Raw genomic sequence first — 21,830 nt, forward strand, 5'->3', positions numbered from 1 at the left:
TAACGCAGAGATCACACGTAAATTGGGCGGTTGTCAAAGGTCCCAGTCTCGGATACTGTTAGCTTTGTTGGCGCTAGGTAATCTGAGGGGTCCCCATCTGGGAATTTATTACAATATTGCTGTTTCAGGGCTCAGTTCGGGGCGCCTTTTGTGCCCTGTCGCGGCGTGGTTTCAGGGGCTTTGATTGGTAGTTTTGTTTTAACTCTCGCCCTTTTAAATTTAACGCTAGCTCCTTGACACTCTCAGTGGACTCGACAGCCTTTTCTTTTCTTCTTTCTTCATTTTATTTGTATGTTTGTATTCTTTTATTTTATCTTTCGGTTTGTTTTTCCCGTGGGTTCGTTTCGTATTGTCATCGGTTTCACCCGTAGTAATTACCGATTGTTCATCACTTGTTAATTTTATGCGAATATGTGTTATCACGCCCTGTTATGTAATCATCTTTGTAATGTTTTGTCATATTTTTTATTGTTAACTTATTTAAGGAATTTGTAATTTACTATTCACTTGCACTGTAACTGATGAAGGTCACAGACCGAAACGTCTTTTTATTAATTTTTTTATCATTTTAAGAATTTTTACTGTATGTATATATTTTCTTTCGCTCGAAGTTGTCCGTCCTCGTTCCCTATAACAATTTTAAATTATCTTCTCGAGGTTTGGACTGTGAATCTTTTCGGATCCTTCTAGCGCAGCATCTCTGTTGGCTCGAAGCATTTTAGCTTATTACATATATGTATATGCTCTTTGGCATTACAAAGCTTTTGCTTTTATGTCCAAATTGAGCATTCTACTGGGATGAGCCATTGCCGCTAGCAATTGTGCATGCTCACTAGCTCGCTAGTTAGAGCACTCTGGCATGGCTTAGATGTACCACATGTGTGGGACACTTGGGGTGGCTTTATAAGCTTAACCTTTACCTGAAATTTGGATGGCGCTAACAACTCCTTAAGATTTTTTGTTCTACGATAAGCGGGAAAAATTGACTTGGACGGAAAAATTTCTTTGACTTCTGGTGAAGATTGCAATAGATGAAAGTGATTTCAGGTAACCTCTTGTAGAAATCAAAGAGAAGAAAATGGAGGTTGTTCAAAATGCAATAAGAAATGCGATCTTTGTAAAAATTATTTAATTCAAGCTTCAAAATTTCAAAGTTCAGCTACTGGTCGTCATTATTCCATTCAACAAAAACTTTCTTGTTCATCGCAAAATGTTATTTATTTGGCCACTTGTGCCAAATGCAACCTGCAATATGTGGGCTCCACCTCGACTGAATTTAAAGTAAGATTCCGTAACCACAAGTCGAACATGCTGAAGAACAAAAGAACTTGTGAATTGGCTATCCACTATAATAACTCTGAACATGAAATTTCACAAATCAACTTCATCATTATCGAACAAATTAGGTCTTTTGAAAATTCTTTGCATCTTGAACAATTGTTACTCACTAGGGAGGCCTATTGGACTGCGCAATTATTTACCCTTAATCCTCATGGTCTTAATAAAAGGCGGGAATCTAGATCGAAACACCGCATTAATTACTACAATTGAGTAGTTGTGAGTTGACATTTTCCCAATACGATGCATTTTTATCGATATGTCACCTATAGTTCTTTATTTGTTTTTGATTGTTAAATCTATGTCACCTTGGAGTTTAGACCTTTGTTATAGTCCTTTATTTGTCTTTGATTGTCAAATCCATGTCACCTTGTAGCTTTGACCTTTGTTTTGTTTCGTTTCCTTAATTTCAATATTTCTGCTCTGTATATATAAGCTGCTGTTGTTGTGATTTGCACTCATTGTAAATAGTTTTTTAGTTTTTAATTTTTAACCTGAAGAAGGCCGAACGGCCGAAACGTCGTAGTAAACTTCGCCCAGAACAGTCAAGAGTTTGTCTCTTCGTCGCTTTTCCTTACGTACACTTAACTATATATATATATATATTCTACCGAGAAATCTAAGTGTTCCTGTGCAACTCTGTTGAAAATGTACAAACCCTATCTGAATGATAGAATCGTGGAGTGGACTGAACTCAAGAAATTGAAAATTCCCATGCAGAGCAACACTTACGAAATCATTTTGACATGTAGTTGTAGTCATTGCAAGAGTAGAATAATTAGTTGAATGAATGTATTACAATGATTGATAAAGAATATACAATTATTATAATTATTATTACAATCATTATTATAACAATAAAAATGATATTTGACAAGAATGATCAAAGAATCGTTTTATTTTCTATTTTTCATGTCGTTAGGAAGATGGTGATTCTGTTGACTGCAGCCTCTCGTCACCAGAGGATGATATGCCTTTTTGCTCCTATGAATCCTTTCAACAGGCTGAAAATCAAGATGAGGTATTTCCATCTGATCCAGATAGTAGTGACTGAACCAGAGAATGGCACCTGTGACTTGTTGCAACAAAAATTGTAAATTACCTTGTAAAAATCGCATGCCCCAACAAACTGTAAAAAAACATTGCATATGCTACATCTCACCTATTTAAAGGGGCATTGGTTTATCTTCAAGAAGACTTAAAAGAGTGTTTAAATGCTGATAATATTGTACTGGATGACATCCCTGATGAAGCTGATTGTTTTGACAAGGTATCACATTGCCTTGATGGCCTAGAGAAACGGTCGATTCATACAACTGACGGAAAGCTTCAATGTGTGGTAAGTAGCATGACAGGAATTAATTTTCATGTGGTAGAATTATAAACACAAATACCTTTTTATTATTATTATTATTATTATTTCTATTATAAAAAATGTATTTGGAGCAAATTTTGTTATTGGCCCCTTTGACGTACTCACTCTGACCATAAATAAGCTAGTAACAGGTTGACTTACCCGGTATGTTCCACCTGATGTATGCAAAGATCAATTTAGAAATCATTTTTTGCTAGTGATTGAAAATTGATCCCTGCTTTCTTTCTGCTCATTTGTAGTGCATGTGGGTGTTTCAGCAACTCTCTTGTCTTGTATAGCATACAAGTATTATAGTGTCTCTGTTTATCGACCTGTTTCTCTATCAATGCAGAAACCAAGGACAGTGGTACTTGGAAAGAAACGTGTACTTGCAAAGCGCAACAACAAGAACAGGATTGTTGAAAAGGATGAGGCCTTCTATTATGTTTTAGTGTAAAAAAACCATAGAGATGCAGTTGTCAGGTTCCAGAGAGATATTGATTATGGTTAATGGAGGTTCTGCGTTGTCCAGAGAGGAAGGTGAGATGGAAGATTTTACCAATGGCACATTTGTTCATTCCCACCCTCTTTTTTCCATAGTCGATAGATCACTCAATATATTATTGAACTATGATGATGTAAATGTTGTCAATCCACTCACAAACAAAGTTCATAAAATTGGATTTTTCTATTACCAGTCGGCTAACATTTGAGCAAATATAGATCTAAATTGAAGTCAATTTACCTCCTTGCAAGCTGCAAAGTAAATTACATAAAAAAGTATGGTATAGATGAGATACTTAATCTCCTAGTTGAAGAACTGGAGATGCTAGCATGTGGTCATGGATACCCTTTCAAGTTGCTGGTGGGCATCTTTATTTGCGTGGCTCTATTTTGGCTGTCCTGGCAGATACACCAGCTAGCCAATCACTTGGTGGATATAAAGAGGGTGTTGGTGGGGCACACCGCAAGTGCCGTCACTGCATGACAGACTGGGAAATGATGCAAAAGTATTTTGCAGAGGAGGAATTTCTTCTTCGCGATATTGATCTTCATTGGCAACAGCTATCTGACATTGAAAATGCTGGTTCTCCATATTTAGAAAAAAAAATTTCCAAGCAATATGGTATTAATAGAAGATCTATTTTGAGCAACAGAAAAGACTTTGATGTCACTGAACAATTACCTCAAGACATCATGCATGTCTTCCTAGAAGGAATTCTTTCTTATGAGATAAAGTTTTTGCTGAAACACTATTTTGATGGTGGAGTAATCACTCTTGATCAATTGAATGCAAAACTCAAGAACTTTCCTCATGGTTATTTTAATATTAAAGACAAACCAGCACCCATAAAACAAGATGACTGGAATTTACAACCAATAGTAATCTTGGCCAGAGTGCTGCACAGATGTGGGAGCTTTCAAGGACCCTTCCTCTTGTTTTGGAAGGGATTACGGATGAGGATAGTCCCCACTGGAGGTGCTTTATGTCCCTTCTTGAGATAATGGGTATCTGTTTTTCTATGAAGATTAGCTATACTGCAGTTTTGAATCTTAAGCGAATCATAAAAGAACACTTGATTCTCTTTAAAGACACCTACAGGGCAAGAATTCTACCAAAACAGCATTACCTAGTACATTTACCATCTCAGATAATGATGTTTGGTCCTCTCATAAGGACCTGGTGCATGAGGCTTGAGGCAAAACATGCCTACTTTAAGGACGTTGCTCGGAGACTTAAAAATTTTAAGAACCTCCCATTTTCTCTAACTAAACGGCATCAGCACCTGGAATATGCTGATAAGTGTTCTTTGTTCAAGGAAGATTTACAATTAGGACATGCTAAGCCCCATCCTCGGAGACCCAGGGGCAGTTAGTGGGGGCAGGGAAAAGTCTAAATGGGTGAAGAAAAGTCAAAAACGAAAATAAGAGCCCCTGGGGACAAGGTTTTAATGGACCAGTTCCAAATGGCCGGAGCAGTTCTGGCTTCTGATTGGTGCCAGAAAATCTTTGTTTTTTTCTGGCCAGAGAGCAAGACTTTCGTGTTTCCTTATACGACAGGTACAAACAGGCTAATTGCTCGCCATATTTGTCATTCACCGAGGGTTTGCTCGAGGAGGAAAGTTTCAATCAGCAGAAAATGTAGGGGAGATCGTTTAGCATATCCACAAGAAACTCGCCGGAGATACGCTGGACTTTTCGTAGGTATCGTAACCTTAGCGTATTTAAAATATTGCAAGTTTTTGTATGCTCACTGATATCGACAAATTTTTCGGTGTTTCTTGGACACCACTTACATAACTTGCTGTGACTGAAAGTTTTCCAATCCTGAGTAAACGTTCGTCGCACGGGCCAGGCAGATATGTCAAGCATCGAATCGCCACGTGCAGCACGACTTTTTTTTGCGCGCCAAAATTAGAACTCTAGTTTCGCAACGCCATAGAGGTATGGAGTTGGATTTTTATAGTTGGTACAGTGCAACATGGCGGAGAGTTGTTTTTCGACAGGTAAAATTCGTGAGGCAATTCGTTCAAGTGTGCGAGTTGAAACCTGAGCAAAAACTTGTAGTCAAAAACATCGTTCGTGAAAAAGATGTCTTCGCTGCGCTCCCAACTGGATACAGCAAGAGTATAACATTTCAAATTTTGCCTTCGGTGAAAAAGTATTTGGACAGAAGTTTGGTCTCGCCTTTAGTCATTGTTGTTTGTCCTTTAAAGTCAATCATAAAAGACCATGTGAACTATCTAAGGTCTCTTGGTTTGGAAGCTGCCTTTGTTGGGGAGATTGCTGAAAATGACAAGAAAATAATCCAAGGAACCGTGGAAATTGACCTCCTCTATGGACGCCCTGAGTCGTTTGTTAGTGATGATAAGTTCCGAGGAATGTTCTCCAATGATTTCTTTAGAAGGAATACAGTTGCAGTGGTGTATGATAAGGTGCACACTGTTGTCCACTCGTGAGGGTTTTCTTTTATTGCACCTAGCTCTATTCAAAACCATCAGCATCCATTGAGTACATGTACATATTTGTAAGACGAACCTAAAGTTTTTAATTTTAAACATCTTATGACATACATGTATATAGACCAGTACTTTGATTATACATTAATTCATCGTCATGAAATGTCATTTTGATTTTTGTTTTGTGGAATCAGTTTATGAAATCATCACTACAAATACTAATACTACAATACTAATAATAATTATTATAATAATATAATGTAGTTGTATAGTAGTGTAACTATGCAAGTAATAAATAACCTGGGTGTCTAGTAGGCTAGTCCCCCTAGGCTACTCAAGTATGTGATGAAGTAAATTGATCAAATGACCTGTTGTTTTGGGACTTTCACAGTGAAAAAAAGAGTGAGCACTTTCTTTAAACTGATGTCAAAATTAGGCGATGAAAGGATCCAATCTCTTGCAACAGGGCATTCACAGTATCTATGCAATATTGTGACACAATTTCACAGGTTGCAGATTGTTTCTACAATAAATTTGAAATTAAGGAGAAGCTGTTAACTTCTCAGCAATTTGCTTTACCTCTAAACAACTATTCCAATTCCATTTACACAATGAAAGGCAAACTCTGACAAAATAAAATTTGTTTTCTCACACTGAAGTGATCTGTAAATTAGGTTGGATAGTAGTAACTGAGCCTAAAATGTTTGCATAGGATTCATTAAGCACAACAAAAATGTGCAATACACTGTACAATTTTATAACAACGCATGTTTATTTTACTATCAATATTTTGGGGTGAAAGAGACCGTGGCAAGAAAAATCCCTTTAGGAAGTGGTGTGGTGCTGTTGGCAAAATCAGAGCTCTTCTTCCTCAAGGCCTTCCAATGCTGGCTCTCACAGCAACAGCATCAGCTGGCACACGGAAAAAGATTATTGAAATGTTGAGCCTACCCAAAAGTGTACAGATTGTTGTCCTAACAGAGACAACATAAAACTTTATCTTCAAAAGGTTACAAATGAAATTTCTGATAATTTTATGTGGCTGGTTCATGAACTGGAACGAAAACAAATGGATGTCCAAAAGTACTGATTTATGTCAGAGATTACCAGCGGTGTAGTGAGATTTACCATCTTTTTATGCAAAGTTTAGGAACCAAAGCATACTATCCACCTTCTGCAACTAAAACATCTGAAAACAGAATGGTTGCCATGTACCACAGTGGCACTTCTCCTAGTGTTCAGGAAGTTGTCCCAGCCTCTCTCAACGACCCAAATGGAAAAGTTAGAATCATAATTGCAACAACTGCCTTAGGAATGGGAGTAGATATCAAGGGGCTACACCGTATCATCAACTATGGACCCCCCCCAGTGATATTGAATCATACATACAAGAGCTTGGAAGGGCCGGAAGAGATGGCAAACAGTCAGAAGCTCTTCTTATGTTCCATGGCAGGCAACTTCATCACTGTACACCTGAGATGTTGGAATACCTGAAATCAAGCAGCTGTCGGAGAAGCAAGCTTCTTGAACTGTTTGATAAAGAAACTGTTGGCAGTCACAATTTCCCAAGGGAAAAGCACCTATGCTGTGATATTTGTGAACTTGCATGTACATGTGAGACCATTGACTGCCCAGATATACTTGACAGCATGAATTCGCTGAAAACAAGGAGTAATGGCAATACAACAAGTCAGAAACTTAGGCCTGTTTCTATTGATCAAAAACAGAGGCTGAAAGGTCTCCTGAGAGAACATCAAAAAATGATGAGAGAAATGCTACTTGAGTCCAACCCCAACTTGTTTTACACCAATGTTGACAATGTTACTTGCTTTACTAACCAGCTTATAGAGGATGCAGTTTACAAATGTGACTCACTTTTTTCTGTGGAAGACATTTTGGAGAAACTTTCTGTGTGGAAAGTGGACCATGCCCACAAAATCTACAGTTGTTTATGCAAAGTATTTCCAGATCTTGCAAAGCAATAATTGTTAGTTACAGCCAGGAACATGTTACTTTATTGTTTCTGTGATAGGTATGTGTTTTTTGTTGTAAAAAGACTTAAAAAGACCAGGCACACAATGTGTGTGTTCTATCTTTTAGATAGTAAAATGACCAAGACAGTACTGGGTGTGCCAGAGTTCATTCTCAGGCACCGAGAACAAAAAAGGGAAACAAGTTACTTATAACACACACATTACAGTCTTGACCAATTCCTTTTGTGTTTGGTTATCCATGCATTTAAATCACTGAAGTTCAGGAGAGAAATTGGATCTTTTGGGATGGTTCCAATCCCTGCATGTGTCCGACCTGGCATTTCTTTCAGAGCTTGGATTTCTTGTAAGATCTTCACTACTGTCAAGATATCTACATCTTTTCTTCGTTGATGTTTTCCAGATTCCTTACATACCTTGTTTTCTTTGTCGAAGTTCTTCATTAGATCATCAACTCCATCACTTGCTCTGCTATAAGTTTGGGCTGATGGAAATGTCAGGTTAGGCCCATGTTCAGCCATTAGTTCTTTTGTTTCCTTTATCTTGTGCTTCTGCACCTGGTCGATTGCTACACTACGCCCAGTGCCTCCTTTGAGATTAATTGTGCGATTCCACGGCAGAGAATGTGCTTCCCTTGGTGATAGAATAGCATTTAACTGGGCGTGAAGTCGAATGGCTGCCCAGGCATACTTGGTGTTTCCAGTGACTTTGAAGAGAAGGATCATAAACTTCCACAAACGTTCTAGTCTGCTGCCATCTCCCTAATTGACTGCATCATGGAAGTCTCTAAGAAGCAGTCCAGTCTTCAGGATGTTGTAAGAGTAGTTAAACACACCATCTCCATCTTTTGGATTTGGGGGACTTCTCTCTTCTCTTTCTCTTGGAATGGCCAGCCCATGTGCCGAAATCTCATGGTTGTTACGACGTTTTTCATGTATGTAGACCTTGTTGCAAGAAGGAAATCTGCAAGCATAGTTTCCATGGCATGCCTCTGCCTCACGGATTTCTTCATGGATTGTTGTTGATTCGTCCAATTCTGCTTCGAAGAGAACATAAGTGTTTACAAGTTCTCCCACTTTCTCTTTCAGTGTGCAAGAGTCTTTGCTCTGTACAACGTTTAGTGTTGGTGTTGCATGTGGGGATGCCATGCCGAAAAACTCCATTGCTGCATACACAACAAAGCTATCCACAACTGTACTGAGAAATGATTCAGTACCATGGTAAGACTTGTTGATTTTTCCATTGACATCTTTCCTGTTAAGCCTGGCCTTAAGTTGGTATAATGTTCCCAGATCTCCTGCAGAATTTTCCTTGTACAGGTAGTCAAACACCATCTGCAAAATTTAATGATTATGTACATGGCTTTAACCATTTTTTCTTTTGCACCAGCTCATACTTTTTCCCGGGCTGCAATTTTCCTTAGTACCATACATTTATTTTTTGGGGTGAATAAAAATCAATTTCATGGAAAAAGGTATGTGTATGGAAATAGTGATCAAGAAACACACCTGAAGAAAATTCATTTCGCAGTGAAATTCTTCATGTTTTAAAATAATTCATCTGAGTCGGCTACTGCATTGACAGCACTGGTAGCTCTTTCCACTGTAAGATGGTCACCCCCAAGGTTGATCTTGTGTAGTATACTTGATTCTGGGTCTAAAGGAACATATTCTGCATGGCAGTGCTGAAGAATTTGAAGCACTTCCTCGCTCTTGTTTTCATCCTTTTCCAGAAGGCCAAGCTGAACCCGAGTCAAACACATGCAACAATGAGGTTAGGAACAACAATCTTACAGTCACACTATAAAATAATGATACTTCCATTAAAATCAATTTTCCTAAATGTTTAACCTAGCATAAATGTAGTTTAGCCAACCATAACCAGCCGTACACAATACCTGGCATTAAACTAGGAGAGGCTGCTGTGTATAACTTAAAGTTACTTAATTATGATGGCTGGCTTCAAGTATAATGATTTGACTGAAAAAGATAAATTTGGTATTAAGGACAAAGGGTCAGGTACAGAAGGTGGTACATGTACTGTCACAGGGGATATATTTTTGGCTAGAAATCTATTTTAAAGAAGTTGATTATTGTTTCACTTTGTTTCAAATTATGGCAACATAAGACAAACACCAGTGAGACTGTTTTTAGGTAAATTGAAACCACAACAGATGCACAAGAGGTTTGATTCATACTTACAACTTTAGATTGACAGCTCATCTCCTTTCTATACTGGTGTGGGATATGAGCTGGAACTATGTTTGCAAACTGCTGAAAATATTTGAATGTTTTAGTCAATATTCGTAAAACAAGGACCACAAACTCATCCTTCAGTTGGGAATGTTCCCCCGGTGATAGTATGAAAGTGGAGTTTTCTAAATCCATGATGTTTTTATTGGGCATTTGGCACTCAAGTCCCAGTCGATAACACGATTTTCATAAGCCAAGAGGTTGAACCAGTGAATTGACTCTGTGTCCCTGTCACCTGAGTAAATTGATGGCCTCCGGATCCAATCCAAATTGTCACCATTTAAGCCAAAATCACAAGGATGTGATTTGCCAATCTGGTTGCCCAGGGATCCCTCTGATTCTGATTCCTCTGATGAACTTAAGAAATCAGACTCAAGACAACTGATATCTGAAAACAAGTATTTGATCTTTATTATGAGCCAGTTGTCACAAACTGTATCACTGCAATAGGGAGGTTCTGTTTTGAGAACAGAGTATCTTCTGATCCTTAGAACTGGAAATTTTAAAACAGCTTAACACCTGTTAGTTACAGTTACAGCAGCATGCCAAAGGTATACTGCTGCTCTTGAAAACCAAAATACACTTCCAGGCAATTTAATAGGGGATATGGACATTTTTTTTTTTTGATCTTTGATGATACATGCATGTACATGTGTTGTGGTTTAATTTTATCCTTGGTTGGAAATATTTTAAAGCACTTTGATCTTTTTCCCTTTGTTTCATATTATATATCCAAATCAAACTGGTTTTAAAAATTTAAACCAAAGATAAAGTTGAACCACAACAAACATGTGTTCAAGTCTCTCATCAGTTATCTTGTTTGAAGCAAATTACATGTATATGTGAAACTGACAACATCATAGAAAGCAATATGATCGATTCTAGCATTTTATTGCACTCACCACTATTATTACATTTACCTTGGTCTGGATGAGCACTTTGAGTAGCATTTGATACCAGCAAGTTTGATGTCATTACCTGTTGGTCAGGAATAGATTATTTGAACTCCATCACTTTCACCACCATCTTATACTAAAATAGATCTCCTATTTGTTACATTTATCAAATATTTCAATATAACTTACCTTGAACCATATTCCTTGCCTTGGGAAGTCTTTAACTCCCAATAAGATAACAGGGTTCAATTGTATATTAAAAGATTGTAACTGTTTTTCAATAAATAAAGTACTTGCTTTCTAGAGCTGGATCCACAGTTATGTTTGAGTTAGTTCAACACTTATGACCTATTTAACATGACTTACAGTAACACTGCATATTTTGTGTACATGTTGTTGGATCTGAGGTGCACCCAATACTGGCATTGATGTTAGTTGAGGATCATGTATCCGTACATAAGAAGTACATGAGCTGGTACTCTTAAAAATGAACAGTGATACATTTGAATATGCAGCAAAGTAGCAAATGAAATCTTGAATGATTTTTGACTTAAGGTACAAGTTTTTGTTAAACCTGTGTGTACCGGTTGTTGAATCTGAGGAGCACTTAATTTCAGCATTGTTGTTGGTATGTGAATCTGTACAGCTGGAGATGATGAGATGGTGGCCTAAAAATAATTAAATAATTTTATTTACATTTAAATGTACAGCAAATGAAAATGACTGCAAGCATTGGATTTATCTTTGATTATGCTTTGCTATCAAAACACTATACATTTAAGAATGTCTATGAGCAAAATATAAGGAATTAAACTATACAATCTTTCCTATGTATCATGTACAAATTGACTCGACAAAACCTTTATTTAAAAGTCTGTTATTCTGATACCAATATGCATGATGTATGGTAAAATTCTGAAAAGACTCTCTTGGAGTAAACATTGTACATCCCCAAAATTCAAACGTCTCTCATGATAGTCCCTCAAAATTTATGTTCGGTATTTACATTGTATGTATTTCAGGCTGATTATAACAGGCTGTTGTCATTGCAAGCCCTAAACCATGACCCATAATAAAACACCCAACTCTGTACTAGATATAAGCTCCTGAATTATCTCCTCCCTCCAAATACATGCATAAGCCACTGTTGATTACATTCTAAAGGCATTCAACAAAAATTCAGTTTATATGATACCTGTGGTTTTTTTTGAGTTGATGTTAAGTCCTCAGAGGTTGGCGTGTTTTTTACTCCTTCTAGAACGGCTTTCCATGACTTGCTCATGCCCATGCCTAGCTTCTGAAGTCTGGTAAATCCCTACATGATTTTATAATAATTGTACTGGTCTGTCCAAATTATATACATCATATCTGTATTATTACATAAATCATGTAACAGGTATGTCACAATAAAGATTATTATCAATTACCACTGTTGCATTGTTAACTCATGCTGGGATGCCCAATGATTCAATGATCATGGGATGATTTTTCAGTCAGTGACACAAACATGTTTGGAATTCTCTTTTTCTTAGTCTCCCAACACGAGTTACACCTATGGCCACCCTATAGTTATCATTCACCTAAAATAAACTAGTTAGTGGAAGCTATTGCTCCATTAACCTACTGGTACACTTTAGATCCCTGTAACAAATATCCTGTACACTGCTAGGATTGATGTGATGTTTTTGACGACTGCAATAATGTAACAGGTAAAAGATCTTAAAACAAACCTTTTTCTTGTTCGACCAAGAAAAAGAGAAAGGCCAACAAGGTATTGAAGAGCAGACATTTGCGCATTTCTTGCCTTTAACAGCATGGCTCCAGCCGTACCAATGATAGGCCTGAGAGACTGCATTTTCCTCTTAGCAAACTGTGGTGGCATTGCAATCGCCCTGAGGACCTTGTATAGGAGAGGTGCCTCCCTTACCCACTCTTTCCTCAGCTTCGACCATTTAAATTTCCTAAGATCTTCCACGGAAGTGCATTTTAATACTGACTTCTTTTTTCTCACAATTTTCCTGCATTCCTTTTGCAACTCCAAGCAAGAGCAGTTAATCAGTGCTTCACGCAAACCTTTTGACTTAAATGCTGCCAAGCCTACACCTGAAGAAGTCTTTGCCTTGCAAAGAGCAATGCCCAGGCCATGCAAATTTGGTGGTAATTCCTTGAGATGGTTTTACTGGGATAATGAGCAATAATCTAAATTTGGAAGATCAGGTGTGTATTAGTAACTTAAAGGAGCATAAAACAAAGGAAATAAAGTAATACTATTTCATTATGACTGTGTAGTATTACAGTTAAAAATGCATTTAGTTGACATAATTTTACTTTTTCTACAATAGCAAAACAAAGATAAATAAACAAATATAATAATAATCATAAGAGTTATTCCTTAAGTTGATGTGACTAGTGGTAGCTACTTTCTGAGCTATATTGGTACAGTTAACCACCAAGACCTAGTTCCCCACACACAAGGGTGTAGGATAATAAAAAAATAACAATAACAACAACAGCAATAATAATAATTATTATTATTGTTATTATTATACAGAGTATCTGTAAATGTGTTCTACACCAGTGAGATAAAATCTTGAAAAATAACTTTTTAAAAATGCTAAAAACTTTAAAGGAACCTTTTGATTCAAATGAGCTTAGAAGTGGACAACTCATACTTTTCCACTTTATGCAGCCAGCAAGGTTGGATATGGTCCTGTTAATGTTTACAAGTACTCAAATAACTCACTAATAATAATTTTTCATGAACAAAATACAAAAGAAATTAATGTTTAATGAGTATCTGCATATCTGATACAAACTCGACTTAAATTTTGCGATAACCTTAAGGCTAAATATCAGGGTAAGAATGGATAGATATACAGTGAAGCTTTTAAGTAGGTCACAAAATTTGAAGTTCGTGTTGTATCAAGTCCTAAAACACTTGGCTGCACCTCTTGTTTTAAAACTTGATTCAACACCCCTGCTCGTTGTGTAAACTTTACAAAGCACCAAGATGTGGCCAATTGGCCACAAGTAAAAAAAATCGTTTTTAGTTTTATAGAGAATGAGATGACACACATTGTTGACATATTGTAAACGTAAATGTGGGTGCACATCTAAAATTAATAATAACAAGTTCAAAGTGTCTTAGTTATACACTCAGCAACTGTGCATACCTTGACACATGTTCCCTTTGAAGAAACTGGAAAGCAGTGACAAGTGGAATTTCTTGTTTGGGTACCTTTATCGTTCCAAATGTTTGCCTCTTTGCTTGACATCACTAACGCTGGTGGCTTTGGCCCAATTGGCATATTATCAAATGGGATGCGATAGTCTTTCTTCTTGTTTATTTTGGAAGCTGTCTGCTCATCGACTTGACTAGATGTTAAAGGGGAAAGAGGATGTCTCCTCTTTGAAAGATGGTGACCCGGAATGACAACTGAAGCCTTCTTCCACATTGTTTCAACTCTGTAGTGGCATATGTCACACACTGCACGAACGTTTTCATTAAACATTTGATCAAATTTTTCAGAAACTCGCCATCAAGACTCGCAATATTTTAAATACGCTAATGTTACGATACCTACGAAAAGTCCAGCGTATCTCCGCGGAGTTTCTTGTGGATATGCGGAACGATCTCCCCTACATTTTCTGCTGTGATTGAAACTTTCTTTCTTGAGGAAACCCTCGGTGAACGACCCAGACAAATATGGCGAGAGATTAGCCTGTTTGTACCTGTCGTTTAAGGAAACATGAAAGGACTCTTAGTCTTGCTGCCCCGTAATTGGCCAGAAAAAAAAACAAAGGTTTTCTGGCACCAATCAGAAGCCAGAACTGCTGCGGCCATTTGGAACTGGTCGGTTAAAACCTTGTCCCCAGGGGCTCTTATTTTCGTTCTTGACTTTTCTTCACCCAAATTTTTTTCTCGCCCGTTTAGACTTTTCCCTGCCCCCACTAACTGCCCCTGGGTCTCCGAGAATGGCTAAGCCCCGAACTGGGGAGAAGGAGCTAGATGCAAAGAACCTCATCCAAAGATTTTATGAAATTGATCTTGATGGTGTTTGTATGTTTCAATCAAAATCTGTGACAGTATTTGGCACAAAATATGTTTGTGGAGACAACAATTATTTGTTTCTTGGTTTAGATGAACATGGACTTCCAGAGTTTAGGAAAGTCACTTACATATGGTATGTATTACAAATGACAAATCCTTTTTTCGTTACAAAGGTTATGCAGAGTGACGAATTTTGCAATAGACTTGAAGCCTACAAGTTAGGTAATCAAGTGACTACATTCAGATCTATACCGGCATCAAGTATTTCACGCCAATAACATAAATGGAAGGTATTACATTGCTATGAAAGAAAATATTTTAGCTGCAGCCACATGAACATTAATTTCTTACAATCTCAAATTTGTAATAAATTAAATTAATAATTTCTGTAGAAAAAGTGAGAAAATTGTTCCGCAGTACATACTTTGTGTTTTGTTATATCTTGAACCAGTTTTCAGCAGTAGAGAACCTAGGGTAAACCTATTAAGGCTTTGCTTGTCACTAATAGCATTTACGTGAATAATACAAGCAAAAATAATTAAAACCAGTTAGAAAATCCTAAGTTGTGCTTATGGTAATTTTACGAATGCATTTGAATAATTGATGCAGGTAAATTGTAAAGATTTTTCTTCTTTTTCTAAAGTTAAGATAAAAATACCAGTTCCTATTTCAATTTCAAATTTCAAAAGACCCCTTTTTGGACTGATAAAAATGAACAATTGGGTGAGTTTTTTAATGATTCTGTCTGGCACTGGAATGAAGGGACTTCAAAACATGGTTTTCTAATCTCCACAGTGAATTCATATTATCCATTGACATCTATTAAAGAGTTTAATTTTAAAAATAATTTTCAGTTATTGTCCTTGCTTGTGTGTTAATGTGTTGTAATTTAAAATGAAGTCCAGGTTAATTAATGGTTTCAAACTAGTTTGGTTCTTGCATGGCTGATTTCCTTTGTCTCCTAACCTTTATAGTTAATGGTTATTCAGGATCATGAACAAGAGACAAAAGGAAATTGAGAATCAAACTAGTTTCAAACCATTTTAACTTGGATTTCATTTTAAACTGCAACATATGGATGGGGAGTTATAATAAATGGATGATATTTTAGTTTTTATAAACATTTAATTCTGAAATTGTAAGCAAGCAAAAAATAAAAGTAATAATTGACTGTTTGCTGATAGTCTTGATGGTAGATCTCAAGTTTTCCCTAGATATTTTTCTGAACTGGTTTTGAGACTCATTTTCTCATGCAAACCTAGTTTTGAGATTTGTCTTAACAAAATAAGGACAGAGGCACTTACCATCTCATTTCAAGAAATAATTTCTTGTAAGAAGTTTGTATTTCTTATTGTGAGATTAGAAGATCTTGAATCAAGATCCTCCAATCTTACTTGAAGAGTTTCCAGATAATATGATTTAAGAGTGAATCAGACGGACTTTTCAGATACAGTTCTGCAAACCTTGGACCAAATACAGACTGCCATACAGGATGGCTTCAGGGGCTACGGAACAGCGTATTTATTCACTGAAAGCCAAAATGAAAAGCCGTTTGAGAGTCGAGGGATCAACTGGAAGCGAAATGGCGTTGACATCACCGAGCTCTGCGGGAAAAAGGAAAATATCTCGCCATCCCAGTTTGTCGGTAAGAAACGTTGCGGAATGAGATTTTACCTATTTACACATTTTCATTGTCAGTGTTAACCACAGAAGCTTGATTATTATTATTTTTTTCATGGAATGACTTCTGTGTGGACACGTGCAACCGAAGGTAAAATCTTTGACCGTTTTCAAATTTCGTGATCATTTTTATCACACCTTATGATTGGTTGCTTTTGTTAAGCTAGAGCTTTCCATGAGAGAATTCTGAATAAGTTAGTGAGTCAATAGCTGTCAGTGTGAAAACAATTTCTTTCTGAAAATATTGTCATTTGTATAATTTTCTAGAACTTTTTTGAAGGGTTAAAGACCATGTAATACACTTGAGGAAAAGCAGTAGGAACTTAAAAATACTACGTGATCTGTTTTGAGCTAGAGCTAAATGAAATTCTTATTATGTTTCTACTGTTGATCACTAACAGCACTGCATCTGTTCCAAGATGGATTAACCGGGACTGTCGTGGTGTACTGATAGGTCAGATTTAGAAAAAAAAAAACTAAGATGTCCCTTAAGAGCTTCCGTAGCCTCCGTAGGTTCGTTAATTTTTTGGACTAATTGAGAGTTTTGGGTGCTTCTTGTTTCCTTCATCGTTTTCGAGTGCTTTGTTTTCGATACCACCCATATTTTTTCGGTACACTGCATAATGACTGTGTGGAATCATCAGATTTGAGGTTTTACCGACAACGTGAGGGTGCAAATGCATACCTCTGATTATTAATTTTTCCCATGAAACAGCTCGTACCAAGTTAGTTTTAAATACTTGGCCCACATTACGGAGTTTAAGATCTACAATGCGGTGTTAACGAAAACGTCAGTTAAAATTGCAAGTTGAGGTTTATTACTCTTTTTCGTCATTATGTCAGTTTGTCTAACTTCTAAAATCTAGCGCAACTTTCCAGGAACTGAATTAGGGGGTGCGGTGTTGAAGCTACGACAGAAACTTGAAATTGACTGCCTTGCGTTCACGTTCTAAGTAAAACTTGAGAATTGGTCATTTCCTGTCGCAGAGTTGCCGAAAACATGAAAGAAATGTACAAAAATGAAAAAGGCACGTGCAGAGCGTGCAAAGCTATTGCTTTTGCTCATTAAAAATGCAAAATGTGTGACGTTTTGTTGCCGTCGCGTCGTAGATCTTAAAATGGAGTTTAAGCAAAGACTATGGCTACGGCTACGGCAACGCCACAAAGCAAGAATATGATTGGTTAAAAAAGAAAAAATAATCGTGTTGCACGCGCAGCACAAATTTCTTGCATTTCTCTGCCGTACTTCACAAAACAGCAACGTGAAATGACCAAACTTTAGGTTTTGACGACAACGTGAGTATATAACCACGAAACAGTCATGGTCTGTTTTGACTTTAAAACCGTTCATACCCATCCAGTTACAGGATAGTTCGCCTGTAATGTACAAGGTGAACAAGGTGACCTCAAGAGTTGGGCGATTAAGATCTTTGTGTTGAATTCGCACTGAAAGGTCAGTGTTATATAATTATTTCATGGCTTGAAACATTTTCCTATGAAGGTACAATGGAATACGCCTACAATTACGACTCAGAACAAAACAAAACAGCATAAAGGAAAATTCAACCATTTAATTTGTATCTGCTAACATCAGTTACTAGTTTTGCTCAAGCTGGATATACACAAAGTGATAAAAGCGGAAACCCTGTGCTTCAAAACTTCATAGTTGTCACGCTTGCAAAACTATTTTAAATAAAAACTTCAAACAAAGTTATTTAAACAAGTCATGCGGAAGTTAATTATACCTTGGAAATTCGACGTTGTTCAGGCTTAGAAAACGTCAGTGATAGCATTTTCTGATAACGTTGATATACATATGTGGACCTTTTTGTTGTCGTGTGCTTGAAAATTTCTGCAACCACTACTTGAATTTTTTTGCCTTACAAATTGCAAGAAGCCAGAAAAACAGTGATACATTTCATTCCAAATTCGAAAAACGTTTTGGCAACAGTAATACACAACTATCATTCCACAACTTTTGAAGGATTAAAGTATTAATATTATCACTTCGATTTACCAAGGACAAAAATTTTATGGATTGTCGGAGGGCATAGCATCAATGAACTTCAGAGAATTTATGCGAAACAATCCAGAGAGTGATGACTTGGGAAAGGGTTTTGAAAGTAACATATTTTGCGCATATCCAGGAAATGATGAACTGATGGAACTTTTTCTGTTGCAATTTCAGCTGACAAGGGATCTATATGAAAACAACATGTGTAAACACGCTGGAAAAATTTTATCTTGTGATCACACATTTAAAATAAGTAAGCATGTTGGTGTTACTCGTAAAGACGATGGCAAGTTTGTTCGGCAATTTGAGAATGAGAATGTGGAGGTTATGACCTGGGCCTTCACGAAATCAACTTCCTTTTCAGAAATTTCTGACATGTTAAAAGACTTGAAATGCAGGCTAGATGAAGCAGGTATCACTCTGGAAATGATTTTATATTAGTGGACGATTGCTGTAATGTAAGACAATTTTACGAACAGATTTTTCCAGGTGTGAAAGTTCGATTGGATCTGTTCCACGCATGCCTGCGAATTGTACAAACAATCCCAAAAGGAAACGGTTTTAATGCACAGTTTTCAAATGAACTATCTCTAATTTTTCACAAAGATGGAGTCCTCGGCGATGAAAGAAAAATGGCGACGGCTAGTCCTGAAGACGTAGAGGCTAATCTGGAAAGGTTACTCTTTGTGTGGAAGAAAAACTTAAATAAGGACACTCTACATCAAGCAGAGCTTTTACGCAAACATATAAGAAAGGGGTGTCTGTCGGACATACCTATAGGATGTGGAACGGAAAAGAACGAGAGGCTTCATAGGCATTTTAACAGATCTCTGCTTTGTGGTGTCTCCAAAATTGGCCCTGAGCTGGCAATAGCAGTTATGACATGTGTGTTATATGCTTGGAACTGTAAAAGAAAGTTGTCTCATTTGCAGAGCAAAACAGTACAACCTGTTGTGCCAATCGAGAGCGTTCGTTCCTGTCATCAGGATCACGTGTCTACTGCACAGCCACATATGAAACAAACCAAAAACAAAATTTTATCAAGCGATATCAAAGGTAGCTCGATTTCAGCGTGAAGGTCGTATTTAGTGGAAAAAAAGTAGAGGAACTTAAGACAATTACCCTCTTGGAATACATAATACGACGCGTTCTACACCTTCAAGATTTTTTATCTACCTTTGGTGCACAATGTAAAACCAAAACTGTAGATATGGTGTCGTTGCTGTGGTCGACAGGTGTGAAGACATCTAGCTTTATAGAGGATGAAAGTGAACTCAATACCATGGGTATGGACATGACCTCCCAACATGCTGAAAACTTAAAAAGAAACGTATCTGGCCTTAACCTGGAATTGGACAAGGTCGCAGAGGACGGTAACTGTTATTTTAGAGCAGTAGTCAGACATCTGCCTAAATATTTAACAGGGAACAAGGAGCAACTGGAACAACATTGTTTATCACTTGGGTTTGGAAAGAACGAAGAAGAAAACACAGCAAAACTGAGGCAGCTTTTCGTCAATGAAGTCACTGAACACATCGGTGATTATGAAAGTTGGATGACAGCAGGGATCAACAATCTGGAGATGGTCTCCAAATTCAGTCAGAGTGGCTTCTTTGCCAGCGAAGTGGGTGACCTTCGTGCAAGGGCAACAGCCAAACTCTTAAGGATCCCAATAATTATTGTAACAGCTCTTCCAAACCTGCCAACCATTCCATTTCTACCTGACGTTTTCGCAACAGACAAACCAATATATGTTGCGTATGATCACTCTGGACCTGGGCACTACAATGCCACGAAAGGTACGCAAATGTATGTGACCATGCCACACGCAAGTTATCACTTGTTGCTACCGTGAAAAACATCGATTATCCGCACTTGTTGAGAGACCTGAAAAAAGTCCGGATATTCGAGAGTCTGACTCATGGAATGTACTTATGAAAGTACGAATTTGAGCAAACCAGTCTGGGCAATTGAAATGTCCGGATAATCGATGTTTGACCGAGTAACACATTGCTTTATTAAAGTAACTGTAGAATTCTTTTGGTTCTTTCGCAAAGTTGACCCAAAAAATATCCTTCAACACTATTTCGTTTTCTAAACAATGTTGTTTCGTTTAGGAAATCAAGGTACAGATCAGAGTCATGGAGGTTCCCATAATGGCGTGTTTTGTACATGCGGTAAGAACACCAAAAACGACCATACAAGTTCGTGCGTGTCCTTGAAATGTTCTTGCTGGCAAAAAAAACTGCCCTGTTCACGGAAATGTCGATGCCATAATTGTAAGAATCAATACAACATCAATGATTGCATTCCTAATAAAAAAAGCGATCATTCTGTGGTTAAAGGATGCAGATGTGGCAGCAGACGGAAATCTCGAAGTGATCAAGATCCGACAGCGAACATTGTCTCATGCAAAGACGGCAAACGAAAGTCAAGGCGTCCGTGCGTTGGCAATGGTACAGGCTGCACAGAATCATGTTCCTGTTTCAACTGTGGTAACACTGCTGGTGCTCGCCCTTGCTCGGCAACACCGAACACCAAGGGAAAGCAAAAGCGAAAGCGAGAACTAGTTTCTCCATATAAACGGAAACGAGGAAAAAACTTTATGGAATCAAATGAGGTGCCGGTTGATTTGGGGCCATGGAGAAATCTAGAAACACTATGTTTAATTGTTTGCCGTGATGTGCTCCTGGATAATGTCATTTCCAAAAGTTCGACCAGTCTAAAAGTTTTATACAATTACGTTGCGGAATCTGAAATTGTAAATTCCATGTCACTTGTAATTTCTGCTAAGTCAACAGCGCAAGTAGCGGCAAAGGTGAAACATTTGAACGAGTATCATACTTTGCAATAATCGGTTTTGATATTTTACCTTTAAGACTTCGAATATTTTTTAATACAAGGTCCAATTTTTAGATGAAAATAGGCTGAAATACAAGTGCAAGTTCTTTTTCAGTTGTGTTAAGGGTTTGACAGCAACTATGTCAAATGTATGCTCTTGTAAGTCACTTTGTTAAAAAGGAACGTGAAGACTCAGTAGGGTGTGCTCAATACAGGGCTCCAGGGGCTCCCCCACTTTGCCATATTTGTCTATGTTTTGTACGACAAAATTTCTACCGGCACTCCAATTTCAACTCCCAGAAACACCGCCAAAAATTGATAATCGTTTCGGTCGGGAATAACAACTTCGGACACCACGAAAACTTCAGCTCTTCTTAAACAGAGTTAACTGAATAGAGTGTAATGTGAAGTGCTAGATTTCAATCCCATATGAACCATGTGAGCGTTAGCCCT

The 21,830-nt window shown here is 37.5% G+C and overlaps 1 protein-coding gene across 1 annotated transcript; it reads left to right on the forward strand.

Annotated features, from left to right (window-relative positions):
• The first annotated feature begins 19,635 nt into the window (after positions 1 to 19,635).
• On the forward strand, positions 19,636 to 21,390 carry LOC138036044 (uncharacterized). The gene is made up of 2 exons (XM_068882415.1): positions 19,636 to 20,335; positions 20,654 to 21,390. The coding sequence occupies exons 1-2, from the start codon at positions 19,747 to 19,749 to the stop codon at positions 21,388 to 21,390; spliced, it is 1,326 nt and encodes a 441-aa protein (XP_068738516.1). The 5' UTR covers positions 19,636 to 19,746.
• Positions 21,391 to 21,830: the final 440 nt, after the last annotated feature.

The sequence above is a fragment of the Montipora capricornis genome, unplaced genomic scaffold (assembly GCF_036669925.1).
Source record: "Montipora capricornis isolate CH-2021 unplaced genomic scaffold, ASM3666992v2 scaffold_455, whole genome shotgun sequence".
Classification (NCBI taxonomy): domain Eukaryota; kingdom Metazoa; phylum Cnidaria; class Anthozoa; order Scleractinia; family Acroporidae; genus Montipora; species Montipora capricornis.